This window comes from Perna viridis, chromosome 5 (assembly GCF_037379345.1).
Source record: "Perna viridis isolate PV_CMFRI_1.1 ecotype Kerala chromosome 5, ASM3737934v1, whole genome shotgun sequence".
In the NCBI taxonomy this organism is placed as follows: Eukaryota; Metazoa; Mollusca; class Bivalvia; order Mytilida; family Mytilidae; genus Perna; species Perna viridis.
The window spans coordinates 42,280,332-42,300,453 of record NC_142449.1 but is presented as its reverse complement, the minus strand read 5'-3'; the positions used below and the strand labels follow the sequence as shown (position 1 = coordinate 42,300,453).

At 32.3% G+C, this 20,122-nt stretch overlaps 2 protein-coding genes across 2 annotated transcripts in view; one reads left to right on the top strand and one right to left on the bottom strand.

Annotated features, from left to right (window-relative positions):
- Nucleotides 1-1,336: 1,336 nt before the first annotated feature.
- LOC148617787 (BBSome complex assembly protein BBS10-like) lies at nt 1,337-4,544 on the bottom strand. The gene is made up of 2 exons (XM_088585344.1): nt 4,364-4,544; nt 1,337-3,485 (listed from the first exon to the last, which is right to left on the bottom strand). The coding sequence occupies exon 2, from the start codon at nt 3,405-3,407 to the stop codon at nt 1,722-1,724; it is 1,686 nt and encodes a 561-aa protein (XP_088441470.1). The 5' UTR covers nt 3,408-3,485; nt 4,364-4,544; the 3' UTR covers nt 1,337-1,721.
- Nucleotides 4,545-7,306: 2,762 nt separating this feature from the next.
- Nucleotides 7,307-20,122, top strand: part of LOC148617785 (tonsoku-like protein) — a 48,325-nt gene continuing 35,509 nt past the window's right edge. The window contains exons 1-8 of the mRNA XM_088585342.1: nt 7,307-7,597; nt 12,820-12,915; nt 14,204-14,596; nt 15,271-15,343; nt 16,476-16,647; nt 17,619-17,733; nt 18,510-18,655; nt 19,535-19,687. Of these exons, the coding sequence (XP_088441468.1) occupies nt 7,519-7,597; nt 12,820-12,915; nt 14,204-14,596; nt 15,271-15,343; nt 16,476-16,647; nt 17,619-17,733; nt 18,510-18,655; nt 19,535-19,687 (1,227 nt within the window). The 5' untranslated portion in view covers nt 7,307-7,518. The remainder of the gene's footprint in view (nt 7,598-12,819; nt 12,916-14,203; nt 14,597-15,270; nt 15,344-16,475; nt 16,648-17,618; nt 17,734-18,509; nt 18,656-19,534; nt 19,688-20,122) is intronic.

The following is a 20,122-nucleotide window of genomic DNA, read 5'->3' as shown; positions in this document are numbered from 1 at the left end:
TAAATTGCAATTTTAAAGATATCAGGATGTCTTGCATGTTTGGTTATATTTCAAAAGTAACACGCTTAAAGTTCTGATTGGATAACAAAATTTGTCCATCATCTCATAGATATCAACATGTTTTATTACTGATTTACTCGTTAATGTTGATACTAAAATTAAATTATAAGGAAAGACTGTTATATTTTTTTCGGTCTATTTGAAATAATCCCAAAGCCTGTGGTGCACATTTGTGATTTTAATATCTATAAAGATTTGAAAAAATGTCTTTAAAAAGTTTGGAAATTGTAAAAATAACTGAAATAGGGCAAAGGCTAGAAGGCATGTCGGTTGATCCGCCCTTATGCAAATCAGTTACTGTAGCACACTTTAGTTGATTAGGGAAAGCACCAGACGGTATACCTGTGTTTATAAAAAGAAGTGACTGAATGACATATCAGTTTTGCACTTAACTTTAAAATTTTAGGACCAATTCCACCTACCATTTTTATGGTTCAAACTCGTGAACTCAAGCCACTGTGATTTATAAACTTTAATTACGACATGTCTTGTTGTTTACACAGAACACAAGGAGGAATGTAACGATTCTAACGATTCATGCATATCCTAAACCACCATCCCTTGGTGTCCATCGTGGACCAACAATATTCAATGTCACAAACCTTTAACCACATATTTTTACTGTTACCATTTCAAAATGTTTAGCGAATGAGTCTTTTCAGTCGACATAGGACACGAGGAGGAATGCTGTGATTCTATGTATAACCTGTAGCATCGTTCTTTGGTGTCCATTGTGGACCGACAATACTCTCACAAAAGTCCTTTGGTTAAACAAGAAAAAGAAAACAATTATGACTATCACAGACAGCTACATGTAGAATTCTCTCACTTGTCATTAGACAAATTATATGTTGGAAAAACCTTCAACTTCGTTCTCTCAACTTAAAACATCTGTTTTCTCAATTGTAAGACGTCCCATTTCGCCTGGACTACAAATATACAAAAGATACACCTATTTTGCTACGTGAATACCATATAACATGTTATGTCTATATACTAGCTGTATTATTATGTAGTCTAATTATGTCATCTGATGGATATTATTCCCGGAGGAGGACCATGATTGGATTAATAAAACAGATGAATTTGAATTTTAATATGTTACTTCTAACGATAGGGAAATACGGGAATAAGTGTTCCTATGTGCTTTTATTACACTGTATATTGTACATAAATTAACTTCGTAGGTGAACATTTTCCGGATCGTTAAGCTCGTTTCTGGTTTTTGTACCTGTATCGATAACAATATGATGGGTTGGCATAAAATAAGATAAGATAAAGTAAAATATTTTATTCATCAATCATAACATAACACCACAATGTCCTTACTTTAAGTTAACTAATACATGTATCAGTCTGACTGACCATCGATCACTTATCGGTGATAAATCGAATGACAATCGACTGATTAGATCTGTTAATCGACCGCTAATAAAAAAACACATTTATTTAAAAGACTTTTTTCTTAAACAAAGCGCTAATGGAACAGATTTTGAACAGGAATTTCTTATCATAATCATTGATCAAATATTTGATATCCAGAGCTATAGTTATAAATTGACCATCATCCTATTTGTGAACGATAAGATGATCAATGATCAGTCGGAAGTACTTAAATTACTTTTGGTAAATACAAGAAACGACAGAGATCAAATAAATATTTAATCAAAATCACTTGTTTGGATCTTCTTTACTCCTATGACATAGTCTAATTTTAACAACTGCTGTATAAGTTCAATCGCTGACAGTAAAACGTGAATTTTTACCTCACTTACTTCAATAATATTGTCATTTATTACTTCTGAAGGTTCACCAAATCTATTAATACCACAAAACAATCCATGAGTTTTCGCTTGTTTAACTACTTCAAAATATGAAATATATCGCTTCAGATCCATCAGTGAAGATGGTGAATTATTTTTGAATAATAAAAATGGTATTTTCAACAATGCTTTACTAAGCATCTGGCATATTCGGTATAGCAATTCCTCTTTGTTTTTCCCAAAATCTAAAATAAAATCTGAAGTCATATACTCGAAAGTTCCACCTCCACCGATAACTGAAATTTTGTTACGCAAAATAGTGTTTGTGGAGACTTTTTTATCACCAAAACTCGACTCGTTCATTTCTGTGAAGCCTACAAGGAGTGTTTGATACGACCTACGTAGTTTCAGACATAGTTGGTTACACAGTCCTTCCGTCGGTGCGCAAATTAGTAACATGTCTGGCAACACCAACTCCGAAACACGGTCAGAGAGATCTAAGTGAACACACTGGCGTCCATTTATTACGATGGTCCTGCACATTTTGGCTCTGCTGATCATTTTTACGTCAATATTCTCTAAAATACTGTCACATGGCTTTAATTTTAGGTTTGTACAAAGCCACTTGCAGTCTTCTTCGGGAACATAAGGAACCACAGATATTTCTGAAGACTGGAAATACTCCAAGGCTTGTTCCGATATTTCTTCGGAGCAAAGAACTATGTTGATGTTCTTACTTCGACAGATATCAACAAACTTTTTCAATAAGTGTTGATGATGGTTCATGAAATCTGTCAAAGTCTGCTCTGATTTCAAATGAATAACCTCTTTTGTTTCTAAATTTTTTGAGTATCCTGATATGGGAAATGTACAAATTATGAAACGTGGGTTATTGTTCGAATTCTGACAGAATGTAGCAAATTTTCTTTGAATGATATACTGTGGAACTGCTCTAGATTCACAATAAGGAAGATTTGGTACCTTAATGCAAAGTTCTTCAAAATTATCAACAATTAGATTAACCATGTGTATTATATTGTAATTACTGATATTACATTTTCGGAAGACATTAGAAGCCATTGACGCTATTTGTTCGCATGTGGTCCAACTGAAACTGTTGGAAAGGCATGTTTTTATTACATTCTTGCATGTCTCTGATGTAACTGCGCTCACTCCCTTTGGTTCTTTAGCTATGATATGAAAGCAAAGGTTTTGGCTGATATGAACTTTGACCTTTTGCAGAATTGATATGTATGCATTTGCTTCAAAGCATGAACGTGTCTGCTCATATAGCAAAAGTTCCTTGATAAAATTTGCTAAGTACAAAATAAATGTTTTGCTTCCATCTCCAGTGTAGTTAGAAAGCCTTGTCATTGAATCAATAATAAGCCTAGCAATGGGATGGGCACAATCCAAATGGCGTAAGACAGTTACTCCATCACTAGATATCAAGACCTGGCCAGTCTCAGTTGAGAGCAATGTCTTTGAACCTCTAGGACCATAAGCACTGCTTACCATATTTTCCAATATTCCGCAAATTTGAGCAATGGTCTGAATATCAAGTTTGCAGTAGTTTTTTGTCATTTCATTTATTTTATTTGGTAATCACTTTAAGTTCAATGTTAATTTATCCCTCCAGAAATAAACCTGTTCACTTGAATCCTGAAAACAAAATAGTGCAAAAAAAAATAAAATATATTTGCTTAATAGGTTGAAACATTCCTTTTGTTTTTACATATGAAAGTAGTAGCAGTATACATGTACATAGTATCAATTCCTTCTCAACTACAATTGAAGTTCGATAATTAAGGGAGCAAGCATTTGATTTTAAGTGGGTTAGGATCAAATTCAATATAAAAAGGCTGGAAGATGATATACAGTTAATTTAACTGGGAAGAAAATCCAAGCCGCAAACAACTGGGCAAAATAAAATAGCACAATCTAGTGGTTGAAAAAATTCTGGATCTGGTACATGTATGTAAAAATAAAATTCAGGACAGGCTAGAGTAATAAATATAAAGTCAGGCCAGTAATTTAACTGGAAAAAAATCCAGGACACAAATTTGATCCTATCCCCCACCCCCAAGAAATCAAATAGTTGCTCCCTAACATCCAAATTAAATTACCTTAAAAGTCTTTAATGTTAATCCATTAAAGATATATATCGCCCATGGGCTTACTAGGCACATACATTATAGAACTTGTTGTAAGTACATGTATAAGTTAATCCCTTTTGGGATTCAGTGTCAGGAGCTATTTTCTCAGTGGGCAGCCAAATCGGCAAATAGCTCCAGACACTGAATCTCAAAAGGGATTACTTTAGTGTATAACTATAAGTAAGTAGTCAATTTAATTTCAAAACATTTTTAATTAAAAGAATAGTATAAATAGAAATAATATGTGTTCTTATCAGTATAAGAAATTAAACTGCATTAATGTAAAATATTAAGTCCTTGGTGCCGCCGGTCGTTACACCAGTAACTAACAGTAACATGTCGCCATTGTCGGATACTATAAAAGTAAAATGATTTAACACTCACCTTCTGATATAAAATGACAACATTTTCATTTGAATTTTGCGAGTTTTTGTTTCCTTCAAACGGAGACCTTTGCTATACAACACAAGCATATTATGTATCTGCCACGAAGAAATTTTGCAGGGGTTGTTTTATTTAGTGTTCCAATTTTGATCATGATGTTTACATTTGCTCAACGTCGATCGTCAACTACTTTCATAGATATAAAATGCCTTACGTAAAACACGATCAAGACCGTGACCGGAATACTGGTAAACTAAGAAACGAAATAAAACGAAACTAATAAAACGAAAACTAAATCTGTAAAGCCAATGAAACTTGTAAAGTCAGAAAAAAAATGAGAAAAGGAAAAAAACACAACATAAAACACATAGCGAAACAAACAAACTAACAAACATAAACAAAATCATATTAAAATAAACAAAACAAAACAAAAACAAAAAAAACAAAACAAAACAAACAAACAAAAACAAAAAAAACAAAAAAAACCAAACAAACATAAAACTTGAAAACAAAGCAATTAAATACAAATAATAATAGTAATAAAATAAAAATAAATACAAAACAAACAGTAAACATAATGATAATAGCCAGCAAGAACAAAAACAACACAAAACAAAAGATATAAACAAAAAAAATCAACAATATAAATATATATAAAAAGTAACAATTCAGAAAAAAAGGAAAATTTTAATGCAAATTAACTTGAACTGAGTTTTCTTGTCTATAGCCTATCTCTCTATCCATATAAATCATCTATCACCACCCTTGATTATGGACCCTTATTATTTATAATCTTGACACTGCACTCCCGAGTTGCAAATGTATATTAGCATAGTTCGCTTAGATGCTAAAGAGATATTTTATACACGAAAGATTTAAAAAGTATGAATAATTATGAGATGAAACCTTGCTAAATATATACCATGTGGATTCCATAATGATTTGAATCTGATCAATTACTTCTATGCGCCTAAAATGTCTTGATAGCTAATACATGCATTAATTTCACCCCAAAATACTTGTTAGAAAACGTTGTTTTGGTACTGTGAATGAAGGGGAGCGCAAACTAAACAAACGGTATGTTTGAAAAACTTGTGTCATACATTCCCATTTTTTCTTTGAAAAAATGAAAAATAAAAATCTAATACAAACCTGGGGATCTTTCTCAACTATAACATATAACTATACTCGAATTCACCTCAGCCTGTTTGCAGTTTTTTTAGATTAATTTTTTATTACTCAAAAGTTCCTTTAAAAAAATTGCCATTTAATTCATGTCGTTCTATACTACAACTTTCATACAATTGTTTCTCGTTCTTACCCCCGAGATTGAAAAAAAATTCAAAATTTATTTTTCCTACGAGAATTTTGCACTGAACGTATTGTTTATCCGCCGTCTTGTTTCTATGGATATTTTGAGATGTTCCCTATTAATATGAGATTCAGTACCAGGTGTAGCATTTTCATTCGGAACTTCTAATTTTTTCTTTTACTAAAGGTAAAGAGCAGAAATATGGCGGGAAATCATGGTATTGTGAGATAATAGGGAACATTTCAAGCAGAGGACGCTTACCCTACCGGTGCACCTGGTCCACGCTCCCAGTTTTTAGTGGAGTCCGAGTTGCTCATTTACTTTTGTTACTTTGTATTTATGATTTTAGTTACTTTATATTCTTTGTTGTGTATGTCTGTTGTCCATGTCTGGTCTTTGTCCCTGGCACCCGTGCAGGTCCGGGTGTTAAAAGAATAGGCCTGCAGCAGCGCTAAGCTTGTCGTAAAAGGCGACTAAATAGTGCCCAGAAACCTAGCCGGGGCTAGGGCGCTCTGCCCACAGAGCAACTGGGATGTGTGCCCCAGGTGGTGGAATGGGTTATCCCTGGCGTGTTACATGCTGGGGTTGTCAGGCTATAATACGGAAAACCTGACCGCAAACCATAGTGGTGCACCGTGTTGGGGAAGATGCCACGTTCCTCGCACGTTAAAGAACCCTACTGTGGTATTCTCCCGGAGTAGGAACCATAGGGCTCCGCCACAGGAAGCTAAATTGCCCGACCCTACCCACCTCTCCCTATTTCCAGTGGCAATCAAAATTGTCGACCCCATTGTCCTTGTGTCCCATCCCTTTTTCATTTCATCATCATTTCATGTTCATTTTATCATTAATTTTATGTTCATCGTCTGAATATAGCTGAAATATTGCTGCTCGGACATTAAACCACAACCAACAAAACAAACTTTGTCCCTGGATTAAATTCTTTTGATTACCGCTATAACCTTGGTTCCCTTGATTACTCTTTCAAAATATCCACAGAAACAAGATGGCGGATAAACAATACGTTCAGTGCAAAATTCTCGTAAAAAAAATAAATATGGAAATATTTCGATCTTGGAGGTAAGAACGAGAAATAATTGTATGAAAGTTGTAGTACAGAACGACATGAATTAAATGGCATTTTTTAAAGGAACTTATGAGTAACTTAAAAGATAATTAAAAAAAAACTGCAAACAGGCTGAGGTGAATTCGAGTATAGAGGCTCTTTAGATCCTGAATTACTGACCTGCAGGCTTGATAAGCCATGTTTTATTTTTCATAAAATTAAAGCGGCATTTTTTCTCATGGATAAAAAGATCCGAATATTCATATCAAAGCATGCAATCTAATTAAAATTAGACCTATCAATTGTTTCATTCTGCCACTGCAATTAGGACTGAATAGAACAATTAAGTTCGAGAAAATTTTTCCGCCATTTTCCATGGTGCATTTCAACTGTAAATTTGACCTATCAATATCTTAAAAAGACAAACTTTACAAACACTTTGAAGTAATTTCTTGAGGTTATGAGGTATAAATACTTGGATACTGCAATAAAATCTTTGTGTATTTTCTCTTCACGTGCCACACCTTATACACATTTTGCCTGATTCTTAGACGGAGAAGTACTTTAAAAAGAATAATATAAAAAAGGGCGGGGTCTTTATTTAAAATTCTATTATTGCTTCCCTTTTTATCAAAACAATGCATACAATTATCCAACATAGATGTAGTTCAAAGTATAGTCTTTTACAATAACCCTGATTTTTCGTTTTTTTTTTATTTTGTCATGTTTCTTTTCATTCTATTATTTTTGTAATCGTTTTTTAATTTAGTATTGCGCATGCGTAACAGTCTTGCGGGAAATTCGACAACAAAAACAAGCTACGAGATGAATGGATCAGACGAAAAAGAATTAGAGAGTAAAAACTACATATTACGTTAAACTTAGATTTAACACGAAATAAATCGAAAGTTTCTACTATTTAGGTGCTACCCATTGAAAATAACAGCACAGACCTCCATAATGTTGTAAATTTTATACATGTATACTGGGGTACCCCCATTCCGTTGGTCAAAATAATATTATTCCGATCGAGTGTCGGTAACCTCTGACATCGAAGCACGTGCAATCAGTTCCGTTCAAAAATGGATATTAACACATCGGAACTATAAAAAACAAATTATACGTCGGAAAGAGGGTACAGCAGTATATATACTCAGGCCGTCAGGGACTTCATATAATTTACACAGTTACAACTTACAGGGACTGGTATACTGGGATACCCCCATTCTGTTGGTCAAAATAATATTCTTTCAATCGAGTTACTGATTTGACCGGACGACGCTAATATTATTTATAAAAATAAAATAAGGACATTCTACTTTCCACTTCTGTAAATTATCTTATGTGTATGTATTTAATTATTACACCGGTGACTGAAAATCAAATGTCCGCCATTATTGTTGTTGTACCCCAAATCCGTGCATTTCTGGTTCAGAGATTAAAGAAGTATGAGGACCCATAAGGGATATAATGCATTTCCACTAAATAAATAGAAATATGCTAGTATTGGATTTATTGAAAAAAAATATAGTACTGGACAAAAATAACTTTATAGAATCTATTTTTTAGTCTATTTAAAGAGAAATATTTATATGTGAAAATTTAAAATCTTCATTTTTTGAATGCAAATTATTTCAAAATGATGTTTATCTATTTCAATTCTTATTCAAATAATCATTTGATTGAAATTGATGAAGAATTGAAATCATTTAGAATATTTTAGATAACTTAAAATTGATGTACTAGGTGATATCAATCATTAGATTATTGAAACTTGCTAATTTTTAATTGATAAATATTTAAATATTCTTATAGAAGTATTTCATATACCATTTTTGTGCAACTTATTTTTCATTTGAATTAATTCTAACATAGAAAATTAAATCATTTATACATTTGAACAACTTTAATAAAATCAACAGCGGCAAAAAAAAAAAACAACAAAAAAAACCTGCAAAACAAAAAATATCCATTCTGTACTGCATTGAAGGCAGATTTTTAAGCATCAGGGTGATACTGTTTCTTCTTCATTTTTTCATAGATCTGTAAATAAAAAAATATCCCAAATTAGCTTAAATTTGTTCATTGTGAAAATTTTCTAGTGTTAAATACTGCTTAACTATTAATTTCCATTGATTTTTTCTCAGCAGAATGTTTTTAAAATGAGGGAAAATATGTTTGATATTTTAATTTGTAAAATCCTCAGAAAATGTTCATTTTTTGTTAATCTGGCTTTCCATAGTTAAGTCGTATGACACATGACATATTTTATTCACATGATTGTTGTTTGGGAATCTTGCAAATGGCAGACGATAAATCAATATCGAATGATTGGTTTCATGCCTATTTTCTACATTTCTAAATGGGATTCAATAATATGGCATACATAGGTTTTGGAAAAGTTGCAAATACTCTATGTTGAGCTTAAAACTTGAAAATTACCTGGAATACCGGCAATCTGATCTTTGTTGTTGTTTTTGTGAAACAGGGCGGGTTCAGTCTTGGCAATCTCTGACCTCTGACCCAAGCATGTGCAATCAGTTCCGTACAAAAAGAGATATTGATAATACATCGGAAAGAGGGTACAGCAGTATAACTCCCAACTCTCCCAACTATGTCTTTAAAATGTGTAAAAATTACTTTGCCTCCCTAGTCTTTGTACTGGTTAAATGTAAAGACTACATGATTTACATTTGACATATGCTTCATGGGGGGGGGAATTATTCAGGATTTTATTTCAATAAGTAATAACATTTGACGAATTGATAATGACAAAGTTATGATGAAAATACTGAGGAAGGATGTTTTCTCAAAAAACAAAATATAATTAAAATGTCATAATTTTCCTCTGAAAATATGAGTGTTATACCCACCCTGTTGGGACATCTTATATTCTGGTTGTTAATTGTGTATGTAGAATCACCAGCCTGGATGTGAAATTCATCCAGCACAGTGAAGTTAACCTCTTTGATCTCTGTCGACATTATGGACATTGGTACCTGAGCTCCCAGGTTACTGTCCTCCAAAATACATTGGGGAACCCTGCTAATCACAACAGGGGTGGCCAGGGGATCTGTGAAAATTCTCAATCCAATTGCTGAAATCTATACTAGTAATACGAGTCATAGTTGATTTATCCAGCTTTAATCCAACCTGTCGGCACAATAAAACAGTGGTTGAGATGATTAGCATGTAATACTAACGATTGACAAATATAACGTGAAAATCATATAAAAGACTTTAATTGTTGATATGTACTTCAAAACTGTCCTGTATTGAGTTATAATTAATTGCTGTTTATTTGATGACTAGACACACATCAGTGGCATTGTAGACAATGTGTTTATTTAAATTTCTAAAAATAGACAACTATGTGCAACGTTCGTTACAGGATTATTTTTATACATACATATAAGTACAGTTGGATTATTCTTTTGCCTGTTGCTCCATTAGGTAGATTTTTAATTTCTGCTTAAAAAGACTTATTCGTTTTACTCTTCTTATTTGATATCACATGCGGGAGGGTATCCCAATGATATGGGACAGAGTAAACAAAAGTATGTCTGAATAGTTCTGTCTTAGATTTAGGAATAAAGAGAGCATTGTTTATGGCATTTATAGAATGGTATTGATTTACTTCAGAAACATTTTATTTTATCAGCTAAATAAGATGGAGCTAACCCATTTAAACATTTAAAGATCAATAGACACTTGTGATATATAATTCTATTCTCAACTGTTAGCCAACCTAAAGAATTAAAGAGGGATTTAGATGGGGCACAGAATTGTGCATCAAGTATAAGCATAGCAGCCCTCTTTTGTAGTTTAAGTACACGTTGTAAATTTTCTTTTGTTCAATTGCCCCTTATAGAACTACACTAGAAGTTTAACGGCATTCAAAATTAGATTCATATTTTGTAATTGATTTTCAGTCTACAATAAAATAAACAGAACTGATTAATGGTCAGCTTTGTAGGAAACATTCCTCACTAAAATCAGGTGATAATTAAAAGCATGCATGATCAAGTATTTTATTAAAGAAAGAATATGTTAACATAATAATATACATATTGGGGATTGGAAAACAAGTGATGCAGCACTTTTATAAATTCCTTTCCAAGATCAAGAATTTCACCTTTGCAACGGAACCAGGTGAAGCAAAAACAAAAATGGCCCCTGACTACCCTTGTCATTCATCCACTCCTTAAGCAGGTCAACATTTACAAACAAAATATTTTTTCTGAAATTTGATACTAGAATATCCAGGCTACATGTGTAGTTACAAAACATGTCCATTAGTTTTGATTGTAAATCTAGTTTCAGTAAAAGTTAATCTGCTTCACAGAGTCTCTTGCTTGAGTTATCCACTCTTCCAAATTAACGGTAGATAGACAGAATTGTCCATGAGATATCATGTCAGTCTATCAAACTTTCCATTGAAATAGACCAATTGTCTATTTCAAATAAAGCACTCATTGATCAGTGGTAGTTGTAACATTGTATTTACAATCTGAAAACTGTAAATTTCACTTCTGAAATAGCGTATACTGGTATTAGACAATTATTGGAAATCAACAAGACAATGGAAAAAATAAAATAAATGTTTGCAAGCCATTGTACAGTGGTCTGAGAACGGTTGCTGTTCAAAACATTACAAAATTATAGAATGCACTGTATGCAATGTGCCCAGTACTTCACCTGTGACAAAGGACAAAAATTAAAAGAAAATGCTAAATGATGGCTTATTTATATTTACAAGTAAATACATGTATAATAATTTGAATGATGCAACAAGACATAGCATGCAACAATACTGAATGTTTTGAGTAAAAACATCACAGTTCAAACTTTTGCATTTAATTTTTCAGTAGTTTCAAGACAAAAGTCAGTAATTATTTGCATTGAAAATAGTGCCCTGAAATTCCCAGAATGCGTTGCAGGATTTTGCACCATTTACCCCAGAACTTCTTTGGACCCTGGGGCTCCCATACCTGCAGCCATACTAAGCAACTCACTTTGAAACTAGGTCTTTGAATCCCTACAGGTCTATGATAAATGAAAATCTTTATAGACTTACAATCCTTTTCACAAAAAATCTGATAAAGAGTATAACTAGTTGTAAGTTATGACATTTATTACATCACGAATTCGACTTATTTTACATCTAGGATTTTTTGTGAAAAGGAACACTAATGTCCATTTGAGCCAAAATAATACTTAATTTTGTTTCTTTGACTGTTTACATGGTTATTTGTTTTTCACAATAGAACTGTACTGGCGATCACTGATAATTATGGAGATAGACCTAGGGTACATGACTTAACTCTTGAAATCAGTGATGTGTTTGCATCATATTCAATTTCATCAAAGCCTATCAAGCTTTCATTTGAAATAGAAGTAAATCCAAGTTACTTTAATGCTTAGATGGGATTGATGTAAAATGCTTTACACAAACGTGTTCCAATGATCTGTAAGAATTATGTCCCTTACTGTAGGTATACTACATAAACAGATTGTTAACATAAAAGCAATCAACAGTGGACATACACAAATTAGATGGATCATTTGCAAATTTAGAACTTATAAGGAGTGCAAGTATCCCCTAAGTAGTTAGTATATGTTATTACATAGATAGCAGTGATTTACCAAATGTTCTTAGTGTAATTTTTTTTGATAATTCACACTGAAAATAAATTCGGTAATTTCACTCTTGCGCGTCACAACTTTGAAATAAATCTGCCGTTCACAAAATTTTTAATTTATGTTGAAAATAACAATGAATAATGGAGGAAATCTATATAATAAAAAGGATAATCAATTGGTTATCGTGAATAACCAAAATATGATCACTTGAGCCAAGAACGCATTAAGATTTAACGAGTGTGCGGAACAAGTTCCGCACACTCGTTAAATCTAGGTGTTCTTCGGCACTCGTGTTTATATTTTGGTGGTTCACTCTTTCCAATTAATTATCCTATAATTATAATAATGGTTGACTTTAACATAACAGGGATTAGAATGTGGCAAAATGTCAATCACAAACATACATTGGTTTATTTATTTACTTTTATATTTTAGAACTCAAAAAAGAAAGAAAAAAAGCTGAGAAGAAAGACAATTTGAAAGAAGTAGCTTTAATTTGTAATTGTATTGGAGAGCTACTTGCAAAATATGGTAGGTATTTTTAAAAGTTGCTCAAGAAGTGCATTGCATGTTCAAAAGTAAGTATCATATGACATAAGACAATTTCTAATTGAAATAAATGTATTAATTTTTATGGTTGCTAATTTTCGCTGATTCTGAACATAATTGTGGGTATCAGTTTTTGTAGTTCTAAAAAATGATTAACCTTGTGTATACTGTTAAAAATCAGCTTATTGGATAGTATCTTTCGTGTTTTTTCTGTCTACCACAGAAATATAGCAGAAATTAGTACACCAGTAAGATTAATATGTGTACAGTACATATACATTGTACATGTGTATACCATTATTATCATGTGTGAAACTTTCTGTTTAGGCTGCCAACTTAAATATTTGATCAAACCAAATTTTGAGAATGTAGTTTTATGTCTTTTTTATTAGATAACCTTCCGAATCGATGATCTTCATTGTGTTCTTACCAAAATGTTTCATTTTGAATATTTTACTTATGTGTACTTTCATTCATCCCACACTTACAAGATTACTTTGAAATAAAGGAAACAGTGAGTTCCAGTATTACCAAAAAGTGCCTATTTTGTCATTATATCCATTGAAACTACATTTGTCTGTTTTCTCCTACCCTATCTACTCAATTTTTTGTACCTACCCTTAACATTTTATAGCTATTTTGGCTCAAGCTCTGACTGTTAAAATCTAGATTGTTTCTGCATTCACTCAATGTGAAATGTTTTTGAAAAATAGAATTCTTTCCCTGCCTACCTACTATTTCTTTTTTTATTGGTAAGCAGAAAACAAGACTATTTTTTGTTTTGGCCTATTAAAACACAATATAACTTATTGTTTTTTTTTCTGCCAAAAGGAGAAGATTAAAGCTGGTGGGATTTTTCAATGTTTATAACAGAAATTTATGTGTCTCATGATTTATATTCAGTAATACGATTTAGTTTTTGGCTTTGCCTATAAGGAACGAAAATATTTTTACTATAATAATGACTTTGTTACAGATGTATCTTGACCAATAGAAGTATGCAAGACATTTCTATTTGCACTAAAATAAAAGCTTTGTTACGGATGTGTTTCCACCAACAGAAGTATGCAAGACTTTCTACAACACATGCTGTGTGTCTGCATTGAGAATTCAAACAATCACTTTCTAAATACATATGTCATTTTTGAAAAAAGTTGCTAATGACCAAACAAATTTTAGCCACTCATGTTACATATGTAGGATGTCGCAGACATTCCTTCTTTATAAACTTGTAACTACATGTATGTCGTAAATATTTTGTGATTTTCAGGCAGGTGGGAAGAAGCTAAATCTGAACATGAACATGAGCTCAGCATAAGTGAGGCATTGGAGGACAAAATTGGTTCGGCAGTGGCATGTAGGAAAATTGGGGAGTGTTACTGTGGATTGGAACAGTATGATCAAGCACTTCAATTCCAACAACAACATCTTCAACTTAGTAGGTCATGTGGAAATCTCCTGGAAGAACAGAGAGCCCTGGCCACCATTGGAAGAACTTATTTATTTCAGTCAGACAGTGCTCGCGGAAAACAAAATATGGTGAAAGCTTCAAAGCTGGCAGAGGAGGCTTTCATGAAAAGCTTGGTTGTGTGTGAAAATCTGAAACAAGATGTGAAAAATGTTGAATATATGGAAATGAAAGCGAGGCTTTATCTGAATCTAGGTAATTCTAGCTTGGACCTATCAATGTATTTCTGACCACAACTTCCTGTGAAGAAAAACTTGAGTTTGAAAGGATTTTGATACCCTTAAAGGGTTGTAATTGCAGAGGAGTGTTGGAAACCTTTTTGTTTTATTCTTGTTGATGGTAACTTCCTCAGCAAGCAACTTTCCATTTCTACTAGCCAAAATAATATTTCACTCTCCAGCATGGTACAACCAAAAACATGTTAGGTTGACGGAAATGTTAAGGGATTTTTCAGATAAATAAAACTGTGTTGTCAAAGGTCATTATGATACTTGTCAGGAAATGAGCTTTTTGCCACTTGCCACCTTTGGTGAGTGCTCAGTATTTAGCACTAGCCAAAGGCTAGATTAACTTGCCATTGTGGGGTTGGCTGGTAGAGGTTTCACACAGTGCACAGGTGTTTACTGTTACAAATTCCCTGTTTGTACAAATGTTGACTTAGATTCACTTATCAATTCTCTCCTTTGCACCTACAATGTATGTTAAAATCCCACATAGTTCAGTATGTTACATTTTCATATGATATGGCTTCTAAAATAATGGCTGTTTTTAAGTAGCATAAACATGTCTGTAGCATTCACTTACTTCTCTCCTATGCTTTTGAAAGTTGAATTGATATGATTATATTTGTTGTTCACTCTTTTTATCAGGATTAGTTTTTGATGGTAGAGGGGAAACTAAACAGTGTGCTGAATTCATGAAGAAGGCCATCACCATATCAGAGTATGTAAAAAACAAATATCTATAAACCTCCTCTGCAGGGGCATAGAACCTGGTATGGCAGTAATAATTCTTGTTGTTGGTACGTCATGCAGTACCTAAAATTCTTGTAAAAAATTTAAGTAGCAGTCTTTGTAAAAATCAGACAGGAGGTTATTCATGCATTTCAAAAACCCACCAAATTCAGTTTTGATTTTTGTTCAGAAACAGTTACTGATCACATAACCAGTCTTAGTTATACATTTGGTTGTTGCGCTTTTAAAATAAAAATCATATGGATTATACATGAAATTGGCACTTTGCAAGAGAATGTTCTTGATTTTGTTTAATTTGGTTGATTTTAGTTGGAGATAGATGTTTGATTTTCTCAAAAGTGCAGATCTGAAAACAGAATTAATTATCATTATATGAAAATATAGCAACTGTAAATTGAAAAAGCATTGTTTGTTTGGTCTGTTTTTCTACACCATGAATCACTATACTATTGGCAGTGTCTGAATTTTATGTGGACTGTTAACTAAAACAAAACAAGGTACTTAAATCGATAATGAAAACAAAGTCAAACATATCTGTTCATTAAGCCTGCAGTAATTATCAAGATTTTGGTGCTTCACCTCTGCTCTTACCAACAATTAATTATATTATGATTATGATAAACCTTTTTCAATCTAGTCTATTGCCCGAATACAGCTGAAATATTGCTGCTTGGGCATTGAACACCAATCAATCAATCAATTGATCTAGTCTTATTTTGTGGAAATCTGCACAAAATAAAAAAAACTACTAATTTTGAAAGAATTGTTTCTTAGGCCAAGAAAAAATATGTCTTGAAAGTTTTGTTGAATGAAAAAATAGGGTAGGTAGATACATGTATTTTGAAAAATTATTTACATAGACACTTACCGGAGGATTTGTTGATTTTAATAGTCTTTAAATAAAAATGATTGTTTAGCAGCAGTTGATAAAAAATACCAATAAAATGTGCAAGGGTGGCAGAAAAATCCTTGTTTAATCAGAAACAACTCACCTACAGGTCTAGTGTCTATCCCAAATGAAAACATTCAATTAGAATTATTAAACTCTACACAAAGATATTTTTACGATTGGCCTTAAACATGTCCCGTGAATATTTCAGGCAGCACAATCTGTACAGTGACTTATACCGTTGTCAGTATTCTTTGGCCACTATGTACCAGCGTAATAACAACTTCAGTCAAGCATTGAGATATTTAGAAGCAGCATTAAAAAGTGCTTTGAAACTGAAAGATAAATACTTGGAAAGTGATGTTTATGTTCAGAAATCTCTGGTAAGTACCCCTGTTGTTGATGTTATATAATGCCAAATACTCTAAAGACCTCTGTGAATAGAAAATTTAGAATTAGCAATATGTTCAATAAATGAAGATAAAGAAAGACTGTTTTGACTGTCCAGTTTTTTGGGAACGGTTTTATAATAAACAAACACCTGTTTGTTGCACCATGTCTTGAGATTGCTTAACCTGATGTACTTTGAAACTAGACCTTGAACTTTTGTGTTATTCTCTTATGGTTTACCATTTAGGGAAATGTCCATTTTTTTTTGTGGAGTTATTGGATATTCCAAGCACCAACATATAAACATGTATATGAACAAGGCAATTTTCACGTGTTAAACCACATCTGAAGAATTGCCGATGGTGTTACTTTACACTTTACAATGCTTTTTTGTTGTTTTTCCAAAGAACAGATTTTTTTGTGTAATCAACATTAAAGGTTACAGTCATTCTTTGTCAACCCTCAGGTATTTTATATCTTTGAAAAAAAATGTCTGATAGAGCAGGTGATATCCACAAAAGTTGATAACAAAGAGTGCCTGTCTGTTTTAATTCAATATTCTATAATAATTTGTTCATACTTGTACTTGGTATTTTATAATAATTTGTTCATACTTAAAGTACTTGGTATTTTATAATAATATGTTGATACTTGTACTTGGTATTTATAACAATTTGTTCATATTTGTACTTGGTATTTATAATAATTTGTTCATATTTGTACTTGGTATTTATAATAATTTGTTCATACTTGTACTTGGTATTTTTCAACATTTGATTTATTATGTTATATTTGAGAAGTTCTTTCTTCATTTTTGATCACATGTAAAATTTATTTTGGCCTGTCAAAAAAGGGTAGTTACAATTTAGAGATATTGTATTGCTGACATTCTGGATTTTTCTTAACAAATGAGGGCAAACTCTCATATAATACACTGTATTTTATATTTATTATTTGTGTGCAGGTATGTATTCAGATCAAGGATATTTCTACCAGTAAACACTCTTTGAAAAAAGCCTACAAGTTAGGAGCACCTACACCAGAAGAATCTGAGAGAAATATAAGATATTTCAAAGCTGGTATAGTAGTCATAGTATTTTTGGTAGTGTTTTCCAAATTTTTGCAGTGTGGATAAAAAAACTCACTTAATAAAGTACATGTGTATTTGTTAAACCATTTTTGTCCCCCATTTTTGGTATGTGACCTTATTATGAAGAGTTACAGTTTAAGTCCAAGTTCAGTTAAGGTTGAATGATGTTTATGGAAGTTATGGCCCATGGACTTAGAAAATTTCAGTGAATTTACAGTTTTCTGGACTTATTGGTAATGCTTTTACCAATTGATTTTATATTTTGTATGTAGTCTTACTATGAGAAATTTCAGATTAAGTTTGAATTTGTTTGGGTCGATTGATTTTTATGGAAGTTATGGCCCTTGGACTAGAAGGGAAACAGGCTGTCATCTTGGGTTTCACTGCCTAATCCTCTTTGAAAACTAAAAAATAAAGTCTAACCCCTTGCTACATCAATTATTTTCATCTTTAATGGCACAGGAATAATTACTGTCGCTCACAATTGCTTCTCAGGTCTCCACATATTGGTATTTTTACAGTTCTTGTATGAAGTTGACAGTTTACATTAATTCTGTTGAAAGCAACGTAACTGATAATTCTGTTGTATTCACGCATCATGCAAGGGATGGCTTCGTTGCTTTTGAAGATAATTCATGAATGTTGCTCCTATTTCCCTTCTATTTCTATTTCACCGACATATATTTGTACATAAACAATTCCTTTGTCAAGGGTATAAGAGATTCTTAGTGATGGACTGATTCTAAATGTAATATCTTTTTACAGTTTGCAAGATGGAAGAAGCTTATACCAACTTAGACAAATTAGATTATGGTGAAGATTCATTAAAAATCAAACTATATGAAAGACTAGGAGATGCATCATCGGATCTTGGAAATTTCAAACAAGCACTTGTGTTTTATCATAAAATGGTATTTGTAGTTCTAAGTTATTTTTAAGCTTTTAGAGGTTTATCACATTGCATATTCACAAACGAAAACTACTTCACGTGTGAAAATAAAAAAATTATTTCATTGGAAAAATTCAATACCTCATTCTTGTCTTCATTTATTTGACTCTTGTATAAATATAAGATTCTTGAAGAGCAACATCTATGCAGAAAATGAATGTGTATGTATTGCTATATGAAAGAAATTAGACAGCTGTAAGTTTATTCAATAATTTTGGTTTCTGCTTTCCTATCACTGTGGGCAAATGCAAGTTTGGAAAAATTAGTTATTACTTGTATTTTTTGGCAAGTAGAAACATGAATTCCTGAAAGGGTTTGTTAAGTATAAAAAGCAGACTTTAATTGTGAGGCAGTAAAATTTCCCCTGGTAATTTAAATTTTCCAAAATTCTAAAACAATGGTAATTAAATTCCTTTCTCTCTTCCTGTCATCAATGGTAAAAAAAATCTGTACTCATAAAACTGAAATATAAGAAAGTTTTGTTCACATTTAATAATGTGACTTTAATTTATCTGAGTTGTTTGAACTTAAATGCAATTTTCCTTGGCCAAAAAAAAGAAGAAAAAAATAAAGATATACAAAATGTACTATCTATCTACCTAGTTCAAATATGAGTTTATAACCTGGTGTCTATGAATTACTTCTTGAGGAACATTTATACAGTGTTTAGGTACATTAGTCATGTGGTATTAAATTGTAGGTCAGTATTTTTTCAGGAAAGTCAGATTTCAGACCCTTTCTAATTTGAACCTGTGTATCTGGGCCATTTCTTGAAAAGATACGATTTGTCTTTGGATCATTTATAATCATGATAATTTGGAGCTGTATTACTTTATTTTAGTTGGAATGCAGTGTTGAGCAGCAGGCTCCTGTTAAAGACCTAATACCTATTTATGTGTCATTGGCCCAGTGTTATGCTGATCTGAAAGATTATGATAAAGCTGTAGAGTACTACAACAAGGAGAAGGAATGCAGGGAAGAAGATCTGGGTCAGGTAGGATTAGGATCCAAACATGTTCAATCATCCACTTTGATTAATCAGGTTTTTTTTATACTCCACTTGCAAAGTGGGGCTTATGTAGTGATTAGGTGTCCTTTCTTCCTTCCATAACACAAAGAGATATCCATCTCTTATCTGTTACTCCTCCTACACTTGAGAATGTAATTTAATACAACTCTTTTCACCAAATTTTTATATCCTATGTTAGATTTTGACCTGAATGTTTTTGAAGTCTCACATTAGCAAATGATGTACCTAAGTATTCCTTGACATGGAGGTACCCTTCTGTAACTCTTTCTATGTCAATTAATGGAATTCATTAAAACTTTCACAGAAGCTTCTTTTCATATTGTCATTATGCACCTTATATTTTAGATTTTGAGTAGTACTCCTGCTAAGAATCATGCGAATTCTGTAATATTTATATGA